The sequence below is a fragment of the Theropithecus gelada genome, chromosome 4 (genome assembly GCF_003255815.1).
Source record: "Theropithecus gelada isolate Dixy chromosome 4, Tgel_1.0, whole genome shotgun sequence".
In the NCBI taxonomy this organism is placed as follows: domain Eukaryota; kingdom Metazoa; phylum Chordata; class Mammalia; order Primates; family Cercopithecidae; genus Theropithecus; species Theropithecus gelada.
Genome location: NC_037671.1, coordinates 116937510 through 116959475, shown reverse-complemented (window position 1 = coordinate 116959475; position 21966 = coordinate 116937510). Strand labels below are relative to the sequence as shown.

Sequence of the window (21966 nt, the reverse complement as noted above, 5' to 3'; positions counted from 1 at the left end):
GCTGGTGCCAGTGAGCAGACAGCACTTTAAGCCAGTATGGCTCCCAGAAGGCCACTTCCATGTTCCCTGTTTAGAGGCCAGGCCAGCCCAGCGACTGTGCAGCAGAACCCAGTGAGGGTCCCAGACCCCTTTTCCAGCCAATATCAGGTCTCAAAGGCCCCAGAGGCCATCTGAGACGGGAGGGGGTGGAGAGGAACCACAGAGCCTGAGTCGCCCAGGAGACAGAAGAAACGGAGGCCCCACCTGAGGTACACTGGCAAATGTAAGATGTACACCCCCCAACCTGAAAAAGAGGGGAAGAGATCGTGCCCGTCATAGGAAATGAGGTCCGTTTTCTGTGTCCCTGAAGCAGTAAAGTGAACAATTGATGACACCCTCCCCCACGTCACCCCGAGACACATGCATCTCTTCAGTGTAGTCAAGTCCACCCTCGGTTAATTCTCAAGGGCAAATAGCACCACCACAATTATTTTAAAAGTTGTTTCTTGGCCAGGCGCAATGGCTCACGCCTGTAATCCCAGCACTTTGGGAGGCTGGGGCGGGAGGATCACAAGGTCAGGAGTTCAAGACCAGCCTGACCAACATGGTGAAACCCCGTCTCTACTAAAAATACAAAAATTAGCCAGGCGTGGTGGTGCGTGCCTGTAATCCCAGTTACTCAGGAAGTTGCGGCAGGAAAATCACTTGAACCCAGGAGGCAGAAGTTTCAGTGAGCTGAGATTAAGCCACTACACTCTAGCCTGGGTGACAGAGCGAGACTCCATATCAAAAAAAAAAAAGCTGTTTCTTAATTGCTGGTCTCTTTTCAGTTCTCCTTACATATTTGCGTTTAACCATTCACAAGTCATCTCTGACACCTTTGGTGGGTGTAGGAGGCAGTGTTCAGTGGTGAGAGAGAGGAAGGGAACCTGGGCCCTGGCAGAGCTGTCAGTCTCCCTTGGAGCCCACTCCCCAGCACACAGACAGGAATGCACACACCAAAGGCATCCACTCATCTGCGCGTTCCTTCACAGACTCAGCGCAATTCCTGAATATCTACTACAAGGCTCTGCATTCGTGCTAAAAAGAGACATCACCCCTGCTTCTTGGAGCTCTTTTTTTTTTTAAAGAAATGGAGTCTCGCTCTGTTACCCAGGCTGGAGTGCAGTGGTACAATCATGGCTTACTGTAGCCTCGACCTCTCAGGCTCAAGCAATCCTCCCACCTCAGCCTCCCAAGTCGCTGGGACTACAGGTGCGCACTGCCATACCTAGCAAATTTTAGAAATTTGTTGTAGAGATAAGGTCTGGTTATGTTGCCCAGGCTGGTCTTGAACTCCTGGCCCCAGGTAATCCTCCAACATTGGCCTCCCAAAGTGCTGAGATTACAGGCATGAGCCACTGCACCTGGCCTTGGAGCTCATTTTTAAGATCTGTAGAGGGTTCTGTCTGCCAGGGCACTTTGCACGTTTTGCCTCATTTAATCATTACAACAAGCCGTTGAGGAAGTTACCCTGTCCCCATTTTACCCTTGAGGAAACTGAAGCAAAACAATGTGTCCAACTCTCTGATCTAGGGGCAGCCCTCAAAACCTGACCCCTTAGGCTGCAAACTCTTCCTCCCTAGTCTCCTGAAGACCACTGATTCCCCCCAACTCCATCTATACCCCAGGATCCAGATGGCAGCTCCTTTGGAACAATAGTAACCCACAGTTTAACTGCTCGTGCTTAGAGAAGGCACCTCATGCCTTTGTTAACCAATACTGTGAACCAGCTCATCAGGCAGCAAGCCAAGAGCCAGGTCCTGGGAAAAGGAGACAGGAGCTGGGAGTTTTGTTTTTGTTTTTTGCTTGTTTTTGAGACGGAGTTTTGTTCTTGTTGCCCAGGCTGGAGTGCAATGGCGCAATCTCAGCTCACCGCAACCTCTACCTCCCAGGTTCAAGCGATTCTCCTGCCTCAGCCTCCTGAGTAGCTGGGATGCACCACCACACCCAGCTAATTTTGTATTTTTAGTAGAGACAAGGTTTCTCCATGTTGTTCAGGCTGGTCTCAAACTCCTGACCTCAGCTGATCCGCCCACTTCGGCCTCCCAAAGTGCTGGGATTACAGGCATGAGCCACTGCACCCCACCAGAGCTGGGAGTTTTGAATAACCAAAGGTACAAATAGGAAGTGGGTTGGCACCTAAGGCAAATTTTGCCTGCCTGACAACTGCGCGTGGGGCAACTGCAATCAGAGTGCCAGCCAGTTTCAGTAACTAGACAATCCAATTGTACACCACTGCATCTTTGACTATTGCCAAGAAGTTCCTGCAAAGGCTAGGGGCTCCCAAAGCGGTCACAGGTGGAGGAAGGTTGTGGCTGTGGGCGGGGGGAAAGAGAGGAGGAATGATTCCTCAGGGGTCTGAGATGTGAAGGGAAGCTGCTGTTGCCAACTCTGTTTCTTACTGGGGGTTCAATTGCAAACACCCTGACCTCACCAGGAGATCTCTCCTCAGCTCAAGACAGGGGAAAGAGAGGGTGAGCAGGGGCTGCTCTGGGAGCTTTCAGCTTACAAGAAATGGGTGCAGACAGGAAGGAGCCCAAGGCTAACGTCGGACAGAACAGATTCAGGTCTGACCCCCAGCCCTGTCATAAACCCCACCATTATCTTTCTTGCCTGCTGGGAACCCACTGAGAGGGGCATGATGAAAACTGAGAGGATGGCCGGGCGTGGTGGCTCAAGCCTGTAATCCCAGCACTTTGGGAGGCCGAGACGGGCAGATCACAAGGTCAGGAAATCGAGACCATCCTGGCTAATCCGGTGAAACCCCGTCTCTACTAAAAAATACAAAAAACTAGCCGGGCGAGGTGGCGAGCGCCTGTAGTCCCAGCTACTCCGGAAGCTGAGGCAGGAGAATGGCGTGAACCCGGGAGGCGGAGCTTGCAGTGAGCTGAGATCCGGCCACTGCACTCCAGCCTGGGCGACAGAGTGAGACTCCGTCTCAAAAAAAAAAAAAAAGAAAACTGAGAGGTATGATTTCAAGCCTGATCTCTCTCTTCCTTGGAGATCCCTTACTCCAGCACAAACCAGAGCCTGCAGAGTGTCCTGAGAGTATAAAAATGTAAACAACAGCCAAAGCAAAAAGCCCTGTGCACTCCAAAATGAGTACACATTTACATGAAACCCTACTCTGGGGCAGTAAGAGGATGTGAAATTATCAGGTGGTTTCCCCCCAAGCTTGTACTTCAAACCCCGCCTTTTCTAGATTTGCCTACAGAATGTAAAACAGGCTGGGCACTTGGGAGTCTGCCCGCCCTAGGCAAGAAAATGCTGCAACTGTTGGCTCGTGAGAATTCATGCTCTGCCCACACGCCACCATGCCGTTTTGAACATGCTTTCAATGAAAGATACCTTCTTTTTAAAAAGTTGCTGGACATTATTCTTAAGGCGAGGTATCTATGGACTCAGATATTCAGCTGAATGATCCAAGCTGATGTCCCTCTCTTTGTCACAGAAACACACACACAGCCCTACCTTAAAGGTATGGAGACTGCACTCGGAAACCAGTCTTTGGGCTGCTAGTCCATGAGAGCTACTATTTGAGGCACATGTGGCACCCTGAGGGCATCCTGGGCACCAGCCCTGCAGAGGGCCCCTGTGAAGGGAGTGGGGCCTCACACCTCCTGTCTGCAGCTGACAAGTCCAGGGCTTGTCAACTGCAGCCAGAGCCCGCCTGTGCTCTGCCAGGCTCTGGCTGCAGGACAAGAGCCTATGGATCAGGGTCTCCTACCCTGTGGCCCTTTCCTAGGCCAGGGGGAGAGCAGAAGGAATGGTAATGTCTCGGGGGAACACGAGGCATTGAAGAGAGCACTGAATCCAGAGCTGGCTCTTCTTGCTCTGTGACCTCAGGCGAGTTACTTACTCTCTCTGAACCTCTAAAGAAGAGAAATTCCTTTTTGAGAAAAATGTATTGACCAGGCACGGTGGCTCACACCTATAATCCCAGCACTTTGGAGGCTGAGGTGGGTGGGTCACTTGAGGTCAGGAGTTCGAGACCAACCTGGCCAACATGGTGAAACCCTGTCTCTACTAAAAAAATACAAAAATTTGACCAGGTGCAGTGGCTCACACCTGTAATCCCAGCACTTTGGGAGGCCGAGGCAGGCAGATCACGAGGTCAGGTGTTCGAGACCAGCCTGGCCAACATGGTGAAACCCAGTATCTACTAAAATTACAAAAAAATTAGCCAAGCATGGTAGCACACGACTGTAGTCCTAGCTACTCGGGAAGCTGAGGCAGGAGAATTGCTTGAACCCAGGAGGTAAGAGGTTGCAGTGAGCCAAGATCTTGTCACTTCACACCAGCCTGGGCAACAGAGCCAGACGACAGAGCGAGACTCTGTCTCAAAACAAACAAACAAAAAACTACAAAAATTAGCCGGGTGTGGTGGCAGGCACCTGTAATCCCAGCTACTCAGGAGACTGACGCAGGAGAATCGATTGAACCTAGGAAGTAGAGGTTGCAGAGAGCCGAGATTGGACCACTGCACTCCAGCCTGGCAAAACAGCAAGACTCCGTCTGAAGAAAAAAATAAAATAAAATAAAGTGTATTTATTTATTTCAAGCGTTTGTAAAATAGCCACCTTGAATCCTCACCTGTTAGAGATGAAAAGGCCTTTTAAGGTTTAGTCCAACCTCCTAATTGTGTAAATAGGGCTCAAGCCAGGTGACTTACCTGAGGTCACACAGCTGGATGGCTGAAAAGGGAGAGCTGTACAGTCCAATCTGTAGCCACTTGCCACACCTGGCTATTCACATTTAAATTAAAATTAATTTTAAAACTAAAATGTAGAAGCCAGTTCCTTGGTTGCACTGGCCACATTTGAAGTGCTCGATGACCACACGTGGCAAGTGGCTTTGGGGGGACAGGGCAGGGGTGGGCCTTGCCCTCACTGTGGGGAGTTGTGTTGGGCAGCCCTGGCCTAGCAGTCTCATGCCTCTGACCTCCCTTGGTTTCCTTTATGGGGTGCAGCAAGAGGTCCAGCAAAACTGGGAGCAACCATAGGTCTGTTTACCAGGTCCTTGTCTTCCACTCTTCCCACATCATCACTTGTAGTTCTTGTTATGTTGACCCACCTCTTAAACAAAATGATGAATGATGCCAGTAGTCCTGCTTAGAAGAGCCCATTTCTGTAAAAAGCACTGGGCCAGTGGCCCACTCTGTCAGCCTCCAGAGAGCGGCAGCCAGGCCTTCTGGGTTCAGCCAAGCATGACCAATAGCCTTGGGCTAAACATTCTGAAACACTGGGGAAAGAAGCCCACAGAAACTTCTACCTATTGTGTCATGGTTAGGAAGCACAGGTGGGGGTCAGGGTCTGATTCAAGTCAGTGTTGACCATTGTCAAGCCTGTCAGGTCCCTTCCTGTGTAACTGAGAGGGTCAGAACAAGGACTGATGGTCTGCTCTAACATTCTCTGTGCTAACAGGGGACACATGGCCTAGTGCCTCCTGAAAGGCAGAGGAAAAGTAAATCCCTGGCCATAAAGCATAGTATTATCTGTAATTTCTCATTCTACGTCAGTGGGTTGTCATATTCTGGGGATGACAGGCCTTTTAAGTATCTATTGAAAGCTATAAATCTTTCCCCCAGAGAAACACATATATGTACATAGACATGCCACATTGTGTGTATCATTTCAGGCCATCGCTGGCTTTGAAGATAGAAGGGGCCATAAGCTGATGAATGCAGTCTCTAGAAGCTGGAAAAAATAAAAAGATTCTCCTCTAGAATTTCCAGAAGGACGTTTCCAGGGGACAGAGCCACAGCCAGGAACAGGCACACTGAAGAACATTCCCACCAACAGGAGCCATACTTCTCATCCGCTCAAGGAGGGAAGAACAGGTGTCCCATTCGGTCTTTAAGCCCCTCCCCACCACTGAAAGGCCAGACAGTGCATGAAGCAGTATTGCCTTCAAAAACGGAAAATGGCAATGTCTGCAATACTACAAAACCTCAGTGAAAGGGAATATTCAGAAACCGTGTTTCTGAGGTTAATTGAATTTTGAGGTCAACAGATAACAATGAGACACCACTTTGGGTTTCAATCACCCATTGCCTGTGAAGGGTAAGCACCCGCTTGAACCTTTCATGACTAAGGATATGGCAGACCCAGGGAACGTGTGTCCTGCTGAAAATCCCATTGGAGGACACAACAGATGTCACTACAGAAGGGGCAGAGGATAGGGTGGAACCTCACACCCCACTCTCCCCAGAACTTGCCTTTAAAAGGAACAAATTAAGTCCCGTGATCAGGTGGCGGTTGTGCCATTTGTCTCTTTTCCCTAACTACTGGGATCCAGGGGCAGAGGGAGGGGATATGTGTGTGTGTAGACACACTGTGTGTGTGTGTGTCCATATATGACACACACAGAGCATAGGTACATGTGCTCTGGAACTCAGGGGTTTTGGAGGTAGCCAGTGTGTGAAAACATTTATGCTCTGACACATTCTTCGTAGTAAGTCTGAGTAAGGGTTTCGATGTGCAACCCACACAGACTGAGCATGAGAAAATTATTCTGATTGCAATCATGGGAGGTGAGGGGCAGAGGTGGGCGATCAATGGGTGTACCCAGGACACATTACGGTCATGTGCTAACAGACGATGTGGCTTAAGTTTGACTCCAAGCAGCCACAGAGTCTCCCATAAAAACAAAACCCTCCACCACTATCCTGTTATAACAATTTCTAAAACATGCCTGGTCCCCAAAGAGATTCTCTGGAGACCAGGCATGTTTCTTGTTGCCCCGAAATAGTCTTTTTACCCTACAGCCACTCTGCTCTTTTGATTTGGAATCACAGAACTCATACAACCTTAGGGCTGGGAAGGTCTTTGATTTAAGCATTCAAAGCCTTCTTTCTATGGAAGCCCAGACAGAGAGGTTCCTTGCTCAGATCATATAGAGGCCAGGCCCTTCTCACAACCCCTTCTAGACTTTCTAGGACCCTCGGAGCCTACTGGATTCTTAAAAATCCTTTTAGCTTCCCAGAGATCTTAAATTGAGCAGGATTTCATAGGTTTACCTATCTGGTGCCTATACATGACATGGGTGAGAATGCAACAGAGACCCCCTGGGCCAGCCCCTAAGTCCCAGGAGAAAGAGAGGGCTCCATCGCCTGCTGATGTCATCAATGCCAAGGAGACTTAGCTGGTTAAAAGTTGAAAAAAAAAAAACCCTCAGTACACACCTCAAAAAGGGCAGGGACAGCCCCTGAGGCTGGACCATCTGGGTTGAACCATTGCAAACCTAGGTCCTGCAACACCAAACCCAAAGTGAGCCCAAATCCCCAGGAGAAACTCTTGGAGGCTCTGTTGACACATTCGGCACTGTGGAGAATTGCTTTTATGGATTCCCACCTACGATGGAAGTAACTCAGCTTCTGAAAAGGGAAGCACATATATTTACAGCTGTGAGTAAACCATTTCCTATGGCTCTGCCCTTTGCACGGCTGTAACAAAGCCAAGTGGTAGAATAATCCACTTGTTTGAGCAATGCCCCACTTCGCCCAGCAGGGTATTGGGGCAGGCTGCAGAGATTCCGTCACAGAGGAGCATAGCCAAGACAGGCAGATAACAATTCGGGCATGAGGCTGGCATTTCCGAAACCCACAAAGATGCCAACACACAAATGTTCACACAGCCGCATCTGTAGCTGAGGGGGCCACAAACAAATCTCTCAAACTTAACTGGGGAACTGCAACACCACCTCCCCAGCAACCCCAGCAGAGGGCTTCCAGCACACTTCAAAGCACACCAGCCCCTCTGATGCTCATAACCTTGAGAGAGTAGAAGAGATATTTGTGGGCCTTTTTCACAGAAGAGGAAATGAGTTCTGCAGCTTTCCCAGAGTCTCGCAGCTGGTTAGGAACAAACTCCCAACAAGAAGCCACATCTGCCAACACTTGACCCAGGGCGCCTCCCTCATTACCACACCTTCCCCAAAAGAAGGCTCTTCCTCTGGGTTATGATAATAACAGCTACACTTGTTGAACACTTACTCTGTGTCAGGCACTATCCTAGGCATTTTGTGCACAAAAACCCTCTACGGAGATTTTATCCCAACTATACAGATGGAGAAAATGAGACTCAGAGGGGGTAAATGACTTGCTTAATGCCACACAGCTACTAAGAGACGGCACAGGGATTCAAAGCCTGATCCATTGGCCCCAGAGCTCTTTGGACCAAACCACAGCGAAGAGGGACAGTTCTCAGGGCTCCTGCGAACAGGGGCCTCCCCAGCCCCAGCTACAGGATGAAGGGAAGCTACCTCATTGCCACATTGCTGCCATCGATCACTATGGGTCGCAGAGAACTGGCCAGGGCTCCGAAGTCCTCTTCCAGGGCTGTCCCCGGGCCACGCTGGGCAGAGTCCAGGGCCCCACAGGAGCCCCGAGGCACTAGCCTGGGTGCAGCCGGGTACTCCAGGGCCCCCGGGCGGCTGCCCGTGCGGATAAGCTCCTGCAGCACGTCGTTGACCAGGGCGCCCTCGCCCAGCTTGCCTAGCACCCGGAGCACGTCCTCCCGGTCGTAGCCCAGCTTCTGGAAGAACTCCATCTTGCTGGGGTGCTCCATGCTGTGTCCAGCGGCCACCGGCACAGGTCCTGCCCCAGGCTTCCTCCTCTCAGAGCCCTGCAGGCGTGAGCTAAAGAGAAAAAAAACGCATCCATCAGGTGTTTCCTGGGCAGACTGGGGCAAGGGCAAGGTATGCCTGCGCTGGCTCCTTCCCGGCCTAGCTGTCAGGAAATCAGGTGGAGCCCAGTCCCCTTGGGGACTTTCAGTTGCTCAGTGTGGCTGCGGAGCTGCAGAAGCAATCACGCTGCTTTCACAGTGTGCTCTCTGAGGCCTCTACCCCACACTGCCTGGCAGGGAACCCCGACCACACACCAGGGCTGCAGGGGCTGAGCGTGCACCCAGCACTCAGGACAGGCCAGACACAGATTTCTTGTTTCTCAGGCTCTGTAGGGGGCTGAATAGTGACCTCCCAAAATTCCCATGGTGAATTCCTCACCCTGGTGCCTCAGAGTGTGACTATATTTAGAGCTAGGACCTCTAAAAGGAGATCCCAAATCCAATATGACTGGTGTCCTTATAAGAAGCGGAAATTTGAACACAGAACACACAGAGGGACCACCATATGAAGACTCATGGAGAAGGGAGAAAGCGACCCTGCAGGCACCTTGACCTTGAACTTCCAGGCTCCAGAACTTTGAGACAATGAATTTCCCTTAAGCCCCTAGTCTATGGTGCTTTGCTCTGGGACCAAGCAGACTAACAAAGGCCCCTGGCTTACCCAAGGCCAAGTGCCCCCTGGTGAATTCTACTCCCAGAAAGGCAGTGCTCCCACCCAAATTCTGCTTGGTGCCCTGCACAGCTTTCCCTAATGATTAACTCAGACCACACTGAACCTCTGCAATAGAAGGGCCTGCCCCGGCCGGGCGCAGTGGCTCACGCCTGTCATTCCAGCACTTTGGGAGGCTGAGGCAGGCAGATCAAGAGGTCAGGAGATAGAGACCAGCCTGGCCAACATGGTGAAAACCCGTCTGTACTAAAAATACAAAAATTAGCCCGGCATGGTGGCGCATGCCTGTAATCCCAGCTACTCGGGAGGCTGAGGCAGGAGAATCGCTTGAACCTGGGAGGCAGAGGTTGCAGTGAGCCGAGATCACACCATTGCACTCCAGCCTGCGCAACAAGAGTGAAACTTCATCTCAAAAAGAAAAAAAAAAGGGCCTACCCCAAATTTGATCCGTCCCAGCCAGGCATTATGTCCTGGCCTACACCAGGGGGTGGGGGGTGACCTGGCAAGGGGGTTGCAGCCTGATAGATGGTTTCTAATGGAAGACGACTAAACCAATAGGAACACTCTAGACAGCCTGGGTCCCTCTCTCTTTTCTACCCGCAAAGACTGACATATTCAAAAAAATAAATTTTTTAATACAGAAATAATCATGAAAACATATTTACTACAAGCGAAAACTCCAAGCAACGATGAATAAAATACATGATGCCTCTCCTACGCACCCCAACCCACTCGCTTCCCCTACTGTTTTTCTGCATCCCTCTAGTGCTTTCTCTATAAGTTTACTTGCATGTCTAATAGATAAACACAAATATTGTTTTAGAGTTGTTTTGTTTTAGTTTCACACAAATGGTCTCATATTACACTTATTGCTAAGCAACTTACTTTTATTGTTAAAAATGCATTTTGGGGGCTGGGCGCAGTGGCTCACACCTGTAATTCCAGCACTTTGGAAGGCCAAGGCAGGTGGGTCCCAAGGTCGGGAGTTCAAGACCAGCCTGGCCAGCACGGCGAAACCCTGTCTCTACTAAAAATATAAAAATAGGCCAGGCGTGTGGCACATGCCTGTAATCTCAGCTACTTGGGAGGCTGAGGCAGGAGAATCGCTGGAACCTGGGAGGCGAAGGCTGCAGTGAGCCGAGATTGTGCTACTGCACTCCAACCTGGGTGACAGAGTGAGACTCCATCTCTCCAAACAACAACAAAAAAAATGCATTTTTGACTGGGCGCAGTGGTTCATGTCTGTAATCCCAATACTCTGGGGGGCGAGGCAGGTGGATCGCTTTAGCCTAGGAATTTGAGACCAGTCACAGCAACATGACAAAACCCTGACTCTACAAAAAAATAAAAAAATTAACTGAGCATGGTGGCGTTGGCCTGTAGTCCCAGCTACTCAGGAGGCTGAGACGGTAAAATCTCTTGAGCCCAGGAGTTTGAGGCTGCAGTGAGCCGAGATCATACCACTGCATTTCAGCCCAGGTGATAGAGCGAGACCCTGTCTAAAAAATAAAAACAGAATGGAATGGAATGGAATGGAATGGAATGGAATAGAATAGAATAGAATAGAATAGAATAGAATAGAATAGAATAGAATAGAATAGAATAGAATAGAAAAGAATAGAATTGCAGTTTGGAAATCTTTCCATGCCAGTTTACCTGTTCTGCTGCTCACTGTATCCCCAGCACTTAGGACAGTGACTCACACGGTTGAATTCAATGTACACGTGTTGATTAGTGAATGAATGAATGAATGAATGAGTGAATATGTTCTTCAGTGTTTAACCATGTGTCATAGGATGAAGGTCTGTTTTCCATTTTTCGCTGTTACAAATCAGGCTCAGTGAACATTCTGGCATATCCACCTTTCTACACCATCCTCATCTCAGTATCACAGGCTCCTGACCTTCAGTCCCTCTTCTCCTATTTGACTTCTTTGCATCAATCACATCTCTCAGCCAGGTTCCCACTTTGGCCTGGCATTCTCCGCAGGCCTGTCCCAGGAGTTCAGGAGCCAGAGCAGATCTAACAATGGCAGGGTCTGGCAAGTGAAGGGCATTTCGCAGCCAGTCCCCTGGACAGAGAGGCCTCTGCCACAGCGGCCACCTGCTCACCTCCCACTCCACCTCAGCCCACTGATGGCAGGCACCACGTGAAATAATGAAACCGACCCCAGGGGCACCAGCCCCTTCTAACTGCCAACTCCAGCAACATCTTCACAGTCCTTGCCTTATGCCACCTCTCTGCCGTTTTTGAAACTGGGAACCACTCCTTGACCTGTTATTTTAAATTAAAAATTGTGGACTGCCCTTTCTTGAAACTATCTGTTCCCTTAGGCTGTATAACTTGGCCTCATTCTTTCCCTAAATCGGTCCAGCTCTGTCCCCTATCCTTCAGTGTTGGGGTGCCACCCAGACCCTCCACCAGCCCCTATATTCTGATGGGCCCCACAGCTGCATGATTTGCTCACACCTCCCACGGAACACTGGGCACAGTTATAAGTCTGTGAGACAAACGCTGTGCATGCTATTTAAATATTATGGGAACTCAGAATGCTGTCACACAACAGATATTTGCTAAGTGACTACTTCAGTTGTTCCCAAGGTGTGGTCTAGGGAAGCTTGGGGGACTCCAAGATTTTTTCAGGGCATCTTCAAAGTAAAAACTATTTTTAAGCCAGGCACAGGGCTCACACCTATAATCCCAACACTTTGGGAGGCCAAGGCGGGCGGATCACGAGGTCAGGAGTTCAAGACCAGCCTGGCCAATATAGTGAAACCCCCCTCTCTACTAAAAATGCAAAAATTAGCTGGGCATGGTGGTGTACACCTGTAGTCTCAGCTACTCGGGAAGCTGAGGCAGGAGAATTGCTTGAACCCAGGGGGCGGAGGTTGTAGTAAGCCGAGATCGCGCCACTGCACTCCAGCCTGGACAACAAGAGTGAGACTCCATCTCAAACAAACAAACAAACAAACAAAAACTATTTTTATAATAATGCTAAGATGTAATTTCTGTACTTGACTCTTATCCTCTCCTATGTGTACAACAGAATATTCTAGAGACTACATGTTGTGTGACACTGCAACAGCTTGAATGCAGAAGCAAGTATGAGAATCCAGCTGTCTTCTGTTAACCCAGACATTAAAGAGATTTGCAGAAATGTGAATCAGTGCCAGGCTTCTTACTAATTTTTTTTTGTTTTGGAAAATAAAGTTATTTTTCATGAAGATATGTCATTTATGTCAGTGTAATTGGTTTATTATTTATGTAGAAATAAATGAATTTTTTAAGTTCTTCGTTTTCATTTCTAATAAAGTACATATTCAGCGATAGATAGAACCCACATAAACAGACTCTTAATAATTTTTAAGAGTATAAAGGGGTTCTGAAATTAAAAAGTTTATTCTTAAATCTAGAGCTGTTCCAACAGGTATTTCCACATAGCTAACTCCAGTAGGTGACCTATAGACATGCCCTCCTTCACCCAGGGCCCCAGTACAGAACATCCAGAGTGTTTACTCCCTCAATCTGGCCCTCTCAAATCTATCTCCTACTGTCCTCTGCCCCACCCACACCTCAGTCCTGCCGTCTTCACCCCACACCCGACAACTGTAACAGCCTCCATCTGACCTGTAGCCAGTCTGATCATGTTCGCCACCTGCTCCGAAATCTCCTCATTGGCTACAATAAATACACCAAATTCCTAGGCAGGCTGATGAGCTTGTCACAAAGCAGCCCTGATACCGTCCACCTCATTGCCCACCCCTGGCACACCTGACCCCTTCTCTAGAGCCATGCTGAACATTTCCCTGCTCCCTAGGCATTCCAGAATGTTCTCACACCAAGCATAGTGGCTCGTGCCTGTAATCCCAGCACTTTGGGAAGCCGAGGTGGGAAGATTGCCTGAGGCCAGGAGTTCAAGAATAGCCTGGACAACATAGTAAGACCCCATCTCTTAAAAAAAAAAAAAATGTTAAAAATTATCTGGGCATGGTGGTGTGTGCCTGAAATCCCAGCCACTCAGGAGGCTGAGACAGGAGGATTACTTGACCCCAGGAGGTCGAGGCTGCAGTGAGCTGTGATCACGTCACTGCACCCCAGCCTGGGTGACAGAGCAAGATCCTATCTCTTAAAAAGTAAAACTAAACTTAAAAAACAAACAAAAAAACAGGATGTTCTCAGCACTGTGTTTCTACATATGTTTTCCTCTCTACCTGGAAGGCTTTTTTTGTCTTGGAAGACATCAAGATTCAGCTCAGATGTTATTCAGAGCTGTCATCCCTGTGCCTACAGACAGAATGAGCAGCTTGGCCATCTCATCTACCATAGCACTTTGCTCACACCTGTCTTATAACACAGTGAATTGTCATTCTTCTGTTTCTCAAGACGCTGAATTACTCAGGTATCCTGACCTATTGCCTCAGAATCACCAGCACCAGCATGATGCCTAGTATATCTGAGGAGTTTAATGGATTTTTTTTTTTTTAATTTTTAGAGATAGGGTCTTACTATGTTGCCCAAGCTGGACTTGAACTCCTGGGCTCAAATGATCCTCCCACCTTAGCCTACTAAGTATCCAGGACCACAGGTGTGTGCCACAATGCCCTAATAGATTTTTAAAACTAAATGTCCAAAGCTAAACTTATCTTGTCTCCTCAAATATTTTTTTCCTTGGGCTCCCAATCTTATTGAATGGCATCTCCCAGAGGCCCAAAGAAGAAATCTCGAAGTCCCCTTTCACTCCTCTCTTTTCCTCACCTCTACATCCCATTGGCCAATAATTCTACTTCCTGGACATTTTCCATCACCACCCTCCCCTTCACACTCACACCACCACCACCCTAGCTCATTCACTCCTTTGTGTATCCTTTGTGTAACAAACATTTGCTACTCACCAACTCAACACCAGCACTGTGCTGCACCCCAGCTCTATGAAAACAAAATAAGACAATCCAATGTCAACTCATTCACAATCAGTTCAATAAAACAGACAAAAAACGTTAACAATGAACCATAAACCATGAAGATAAGCATGTACATTCAATTAGAAAAATGTGCTTTCAGATGTGGTACATATACATCACGGAACACCATGCAGACATAAAAAACAAAATCATGTCCTTTGCAACAATATGGATGGAGCTGGAGGGCATTATCCTAGATGAATTAATGCAGAAACAAAAAACCAAATAGCACATGTTCTCACTTATAAGTGGGAGTGAAACACGGAGTCCACATGGACACAAAGAAGAGAACAATAGATACCAGCACTGACCGGGCCCAGTGGCTCATTCCTGTAATCCCAGAACTTTGGGAAGCCAAAGCAGACCAGCCTGACCAACATGGAGAAACCCTGTCTCTACCAAAAAAAAAAAAAAATGAGCCGGGTGTGGTGGCACATGCCTGTAATCCCAGCTACTCGGGAGGCTGAGGCAGGAGAATTGCTTGAACCAGGAAGGCGGGGCTTGCAGTGAGCTGAGATCATACCATTGTGCTCCATCCAGCCTGGGCAATAAGCTTGAAACTCTGTCTCAAAAAAAAAAAAAAAGATACCAGAACCTACTTAAGGTCGGAGGGTTGGAGGAGGGCAAGGATTGAAAAACCACCTATCAGGTACTAAACTCATTACCTGAGTAACAAAATAATCTATACACCCAACTCCCACCACATGTAATTTACCCATGTAACAAACCTGCACACGTATCCTTGAACCTAAAATAAAAGTTGGAGCCCGGGCACAGTGGCTTATGACTGTAATCCCAGCCCTTTGGGAGGCCAAGGTGAGCGAATCACTTGAACCGGGAGTTCAAGACCAGCCTGGGCAACATGGCAAAACCTGACTCCACAAAAAATACAAAAAAAAATTAGCTGGGCGTGTTGGCTCACACCTGTAGTCTCAGCTACTCAGGAGGCTGAAGTGGGAGGATTGATTGAGCCTGGAGTTTAAGGTTTCAGTGAGCCATGATTGTGCCACTGCACTCCAGCCTGGGCAGCAGACTGAGACCCTGTCTCAAAAAAATAAAACAAAGTAAGAAAGAAAAAGAAAAATGTGCTATCAAAATACAGGTGAGGATGAGGTTGGGAGTTCGAGACCAGCCTGACCAACATGGAGAAACCCTGCCTCTACTAAAAATACAAAATTAGCCGGGCATGGTGGCGCATGCCTGTAATCCCAGCTACTCGGGAGGCTGAGGCAGGAGAATCACTTGAACCCAGGAGGTGGAGATTGCGGTGAGTCAAGGTTGCGCCACTGCACTCCAGCCTGGGCAACAAGAGTGAAATTAATTTTGTCTGAAAAAAAAAAATAATAATACTGGTGAGGAAGGTCTTATCTTCCTTTGAGGGGCAGAGAAGGCCACGGAAGTGCTGGAGAGAGACTGGCTCTTCCAAGCAGGAAGAAGGGCCGTGTCACACTCCACACCATCATCACAGCCGGGCCCAACACACCCTCCAGGCTCTTGGTCACCTGTCTCCAGCCCAGCCTTACCTCCTCCCTGACTGGTGACCAGTCCTTCTCTCTCAGGACAGTTGTCCCCTCAGCTGAGGTCCACCTGCGGCCCAGACTCCATAAAAGAAGAGGACATTCACCCAGCCTGGCAGGCCAGCCTCACACCAGGGCCACTCACTGAGCCCAGAAGGCCTCCAGTCAGGCTCTTCCCTCGCCCAGAACATCTACCTCACAGGCAAACCCCACTGCCACACCTCTCAGAAGCCTTCCCACCACTGACAGCCCGGCTACCTCCATCCCTCCCCACACAGGCACTGTGACATTTGTTTTAATTGGGAAGAAAAAGAAAGAAGGGAAGAGGGAGGATATGTGGAAGAAAGAAAAGAGGGTGAGAACTAAGAGAGAGAAAGGAACAGAAGAAAGGAACAGGCGACAGGAACAGAAAAGTTCACTTCCTGTGGCTCAGCTTTTTTTTTTTTTTTTTTTTTTTTTTGAGAGAGAGTCTTGCTCTGCTGCCAAGGCTGGAGTGTAATGGTGCGACCTTGGCTCACTGCTCACTGCAACCTCTGCCTCCTGATTATCAAGCGATTTTCCTGCCTCAGCCTCCTGAGTAGCTGAAACTACAGGCACATGCCATCATGCCCAGCTAATTTTTGTATTTTAGTAGACATGGGGTTTCACTATGTAGGTCAAGCTGGTCTCGAACTCCTGACCTCAAATGATCCACTCGCCTCCCAAAATGCTGGGATTACAGATGTGAGCCACGCTCCCGGCCGTGGCTCAGCCTTTGTATCCAAGGCCTTCCCGTTACCCCTGGTGGGAAGATGGGGTAGATACAAGTGTTCCCTTCCTGCTGGTGAGGAAACTGAGGCTTGGAAAGTAAAGGCTGCATGGCTAGTAAAATGGCGGAGACGATCGGCAGTGACGAAAATAATTTGTCGTTTTGAGTTGTGGTCAGGACACAGGCAGCATCTTGTTAGCTGGGTCAGGTGACTTCTCTTCGGTTACCAAGGAACGGCTCTGAGGAAAGTCTTTGCACTCCATGTGACAGAAACATGAACATTTCCAAAACGAAAACACTGGGGGCTTTCGCCTGGGGGGCGCAGGGAGAGCCGCCCAGCCAAAGTTGGGGGCAGTTCCCCTAGGGGCCCTCGGACCACAGCCCACAGCCCGTTTTCTGAGGAGACTGAGGGGCAAAGCATGGCCAGGAGAGCTGTTTTCACACTAAACTAACTGAAGGACTGCATCTACTTCAGAGCCTTTTTCTCCCTTGAGACTTTAAAATCAACTCGGTTCCTTTTTAAAACTTCTAAATACGGAAGAAGCAGGGTGAGGGTGAGGTGCTGCTCCTAGGAGCCCCCCAGGCCCTGGGGCCGCAGCCTTCCCCCAGGACATGATGGTCTCTGAGCTGCAGCTCTGCCAGCCGCGACTCGTTTCTTCCTTCCTATTTTGAAGACCTGAAAGTCTGAACGACTTCATTTCAGTTTCCTTCCTCCATCCTGACTGGAAGTCACACACTGTCCAGATGATTAGCGACAACACTTAGAAATCCTCCAAGTGGCCCTGCAAGGCCCTGGGAGGTCACAGGAGCAGCTTCCTGTGGTCAGAGCGGGCCCCTGGCGGTGGGTTCGGGCGGCCTGGAAGAGCAGGGGCCCCACGGCTGGAACAGATCAGATCTGTCCATTCTAGAATCAGTCAATCCAAGGGAGGGGTCCCAGGTTCTAGTCTGCAGCCTCTGACTAGAAGGGCCTGAGGAAAAGAAAATCAAAGAGGAGAGAAGGAGGGTGGGGGAGAAGTGGCAGCTCCCATGGGCGCTTCCTTGTATATTATCACATCTGTGGGAACCTCAGTGTCCTGGGAACTACCTTATTATTCCCAGTGCAGGGGAGGAAACTGAGGCAAGGAGCAGCTTTGGTGACATACCCAGGCCCCTACTGTAAATAGGGGAGACCAGACTCCCAAAGGTGGTGATTCACCGAGGCCAGAAGGCACTTCCCAGGGCTGCTCAGGTGCCACCCAAAGGCCACCGGCCACCATGAGGCACCATGGAGCAGGCCACAGCCACCCCAGTCCCAAGACCAGCACACTCAACACCTCGCCCTTGCCCCCCAAGTCTGTTCCCGGGTCACCTCTGCCAGCTCCACAGAAATCCACGACATTATGGCCTCCAGAACTCAGCCACCAGGGTGAAGAGAAAGTTTCCTGCCCTGAGCTTCTCCACAGAGGCCAAGCAGAAAGTTTCTGGTTCAGCTCAGAGCTGGAGGCCCTCAGTGGAGCTGTCAGTCAGTTAGATTTTGAGGAAGTCACAGAGAGGCAAAGACTGTGGTTCATGGGACTAGTGTTTCTCGCCTGGCCTTCTTTTTTTTTTTTTTTTTTTTTTTAAGGGAACTTGTACTTTTTAAAAATTTTCTTTAAATTGTGGTAAATTATATGTAACATAAAATGTATCATTGTAACTATCTTAAGGGCACAGATCAGTAGCATGGAGCACATTCAGACTGCTGTGCAACCATCACCACGGTCCAGCTCCAGATCTCTTTTCAGCCTGCAAAACTGAAACTCTCCGCTCATTAAACAGTAACTTCCCATTTCCCGTCCCCAGCCCCCGGCGCCCACCTTTGTACGTTCTGTCTCAATAAATATGATGATTCTAGGCAGCTCTTAGGAGTGGAACCATTCAGTATTTGTCCTTTTGTCACCGGCTTATTTTGCTCAGCATTATATCTTCAATACAAACTCCCGGGCTCAAGCAATCCTCCCACCTCAGCCTCCTGAGTAGCTGGAACTACAAGCACACATCCCCATGCCTGGCGGGTTTTTTTAAAATTTTTTGAGAGACAGGGGTCTAACTAAGTTGCCCAGGCTGGTCTCAAACCCCTGGCCTCAAGGGATCCTCCCTCCCTGGCCCCACAAAGTGCTGGAATTACAGGTGTGAGCCACCACTCCCAGCCAATTTCTCTCATTTCTAAGGCTGAATAACATTCCTTTGTATGTATACACCACATCATGTTTATCTATTCACCCTTCGATGGATACTTGGGTTGTCTCTGCCTCTGGGCCTCTGCGAGTGATGTTGCTGTGTACAAGAGTGCTGGCCTGGCCTTTTACTTTCTCAAACTTGTCCCCTGCTCTTCTGCACTGTGATGGTCTCTCTAAGGTGGACACACAAGCATTTAAGCCCTGATCCACATCCCGGAGCAACTCTACCGTAGTCCACACCCCAGCCTGCTCATGTGTCAGCGATGGGCACCCCGTGATTGGCATCGCCTGGCCTTAGAGAAAAGCTCATCATCTTGGGGGCCACAGCTGAGGTTTCTTATGGAAGCAGGGAATTTGTCTTCACTGCAGTCAGATTAAGATTTAGTTCAGTTTCCTCATTAGCCTTCATGAAGCCCACAGAGGCATCCTCTGTAAGAGACACTACCAAAAGTTCCTGACTGCATTCAGCCTGGAAACTAGGCTTCCCGTAGATGATAACTAGTCTGGAAGATGCTCTCATGAGCATGGTGACAGGGCTCAAACGCGCCTGAGAGCTCTACTCTTTCTGATTTCCTAACATGTAAATATCTTCAAAGGCCACAGTGGATCTGAAGGAGGTTTTACTGAAACTGAAGAGCTTCCTCTGTTTAATCTTTCCCCCAAAAAACTCATCCGGAAATTAAGCACAATTTTGCTAAAATGAGCAAGGATTTCACCTAAATGAAATTAAAGACGGTTATCTTATTTTTTTATTTAGCACTTAAAATAATTTAGAGTGTGAGAAATCAGATTGTTCAGGGTCACACTCCCCCGAGGACTGTTCTCTAACAGCCCTCCTCCCGCCCCTGCCCCAGGGTTCCAGCCTCTCTCGTCCACCCCTGGACTCCAGTCTGCGTGGTGTTGGCCTCACTGACTGACAGCCAGGGGACATGCACTCACCAGCGGGGTGTGTCCCTCCGGTCTTCACAGTGGATGCTGGCCCAGTCACCAGCAGCCTTCACACCCGTGTTCTCCCACCAGTGAGGCCAGGCCTCCAGGTACCAGTGGAGTCAGAGGAGGGCAGCTGGCGTGCGCCACACAGCCACTGGGAGCCACTTCATGCCAATGCTCCACTTCCTGCACGCCACAGTCACGTTCAGCTGCAAAAGTAGTTATGCTTTGGGTTTTGTTTTTTTTTTTTTTTTAAGAAAAAAAAAAGGAAAGGAAGAAAGCAATTAAATGGGGGGGGTGACTTAAAGTTTACGCCTCAGCATGAGTCACAGAATCAAAGTTCAGCAACCACATGCAAAACGAACCCTCCGTGAGGGCAGCAAGTCTCCGTGAGGGCGGCTGGGGTTGGCTGCACAGCAAAGCCAGGAGAGGCACCATGAGAAGAACAGCATTCAGAGTCCGAGGGGGAGAACCCACTTGGAACAGAAGTTCTCCTGCCTCCAGCTGAGAAGATGATCAGATTCTAGCTGCTCCTGGGGAAAGTCGGTACTCACAGCTGGACACAAACATAGCTTGCAGGAGGAAGAGTGTCAGGGCAAGAGAGAGAGCAGAGATGGCTACGGGGATACGGGTACATATGGGGACGTGGTGCAGGCAGGACTCTGTCCCTGCCTTCATGAAGGGGAATTCCAAGCAAGTCACGAAGTCCTCCTGACTAGGGACTAAGGCACTAGCCTGTGTCAGAGATAACATGGCCCTGTGGCTCCCTACTGCTGCCCTGCAGGGCGTGGGTGGTAGCTTCTCTCCCACTGTGGCAGGGGAGGTCTGACCCAGAAGTCTGGCCCCACCTGACCGCAGCATTCTGCAGGCTGCCTGGCCGCCAGCCACACCAGGTACAGGCAACAGACCCAGAACTCTGAAATGATTTCCTCAATTTGCCGATGCTCATCAGGTGTCAGAAGAAGAGGAAAGAACACAATCAACCCACACAGTAGCCCACCTCCCAAAAGGCCTCCGTGTCTCAGGCAGCAACTTGCTCAAGGACACACAGTCGACCAGCTGGCCAAGGTGGGTTTAGAACCCAGGTGTTGGTGCTAGGGAGGTAAGAATGGCACAAGGTAACTGGAATGTGTAGCTCTATTTATTTATTCACCACCCGTCTCCCAAAGAAAATGGGAAGCTGTGTAGATTAAAACACATAGAGAATGGAATAATTAAAATAATAAATAAGGCCAGGTGCAGTGTCTCATGCCTGTAATCCCAGCACTCTGGGAGGCCAAGGCGGGAGGATTGCTTGAGCCCAGGAGTTCAAGACCAGCCTGGGCAATATGGCCAAACCCCAGTTCTACAAAAAGTACAAAAATTAGCCAGGCATGATGGCACACACCTGTGGTCCCAGTCACTCTGGAGGCTGAGATGGATTGCTTGAGCCCGGGAGGTTGAGGCTGTAGTGAGCTGTGATCGCACTACTGCACTCCAGCCTGGGTGACAGAGTGAGATCCTGCCTCAAAAACAAATAAATAATTTTTTTTAAAAGTTCAATCAGAAATCCTTACAAGAAAAAAAGACTATCATACTAGAAAGCTAGATTAGAGTAGTCACTGCATTAGAACACTAATTCTAGCTTTGAAATTTTCTGGTACAATGGATTTTCAAGTAACAGCTCCCATTTGTTTCTTTTGTTGTTGTTGTTTGTTTGTTTGAGATGGAGTCTCGCTCTGCCGCCCAGTCTGGAGTGCAGTGGTGTGATCTCAGCTCACTGCAACCTCCGCCTCCTGGGTTCAAGTAATCCTCTTGTCTCAGCCTCCCATGTAGCTGGGATTACAGGTGCATGCCACCATACCCGGCTAATTTTTGTATTTTTAGTAGAGACGGGGTTTGAACATGTTGGCCAGGCTGGTCTCAAACTCCTGACCTCATGATCTGCCCACTTCGGCTTCCCAAAGTGCTGGAATTACAGGCATGAGCCACCACACATGGTCGACAACTCCTATTTATTTAGCACCAATGATATACATGGCAGTTTACATCAAAGTATCCTAATCCCCACAACAGCTCAATGGCATTGGAATAATTATTCCCATTTCCAGATGAGGTCATTGGGGTTGAGAAACGGTAGCCAACCTGCACCCATTCACTCATTAAGTGGTTGAGTGAAGATGGAAACCCAGGGCCATCAGGCTCAAAAACATGCTTTACACAACCGCATGTTGCCTCCAAGCTCCCAAAACCATAAAAAAGGATGCAGAGTTTCCAAGAGAAATAAATACATTCCTGATGTTAAATTTTAGGAGAGA

The 21966-nt window shown here is 49.1% G+C and overlaps 1 protein-coding gene across 1 annotated transcript in view; it reads right to left on the bottom strand.

Annotated features, from left to right (window-relative positions):
• The window catches only part of ZC3H12D (zinc finger CCCH-type containing 12D), a 36296-nt gene extending 16370 nt beyond the window's left edge, over window positions 1–19926 (bottom strand). The window contains exons 1-2 of the mRNA XM_025383631.1: window positions 19679–19926; window positions 8284–8658 (exon numbers count right to left, since the gene is read on the bottom strand). Coding sequence (XP_025239416.1) covers window positions 8284–8588 — 305 coding nt within the window. The 5' untranslated portion in view covers window positions 8589–8658; window positions 19679–19926. The remainder of the gene's footprint in view (window positions 1–8283; window positions 8659–19678) is intronic.
• Window positions 19927–21966: the final 2040 nt, after the last annotated feature.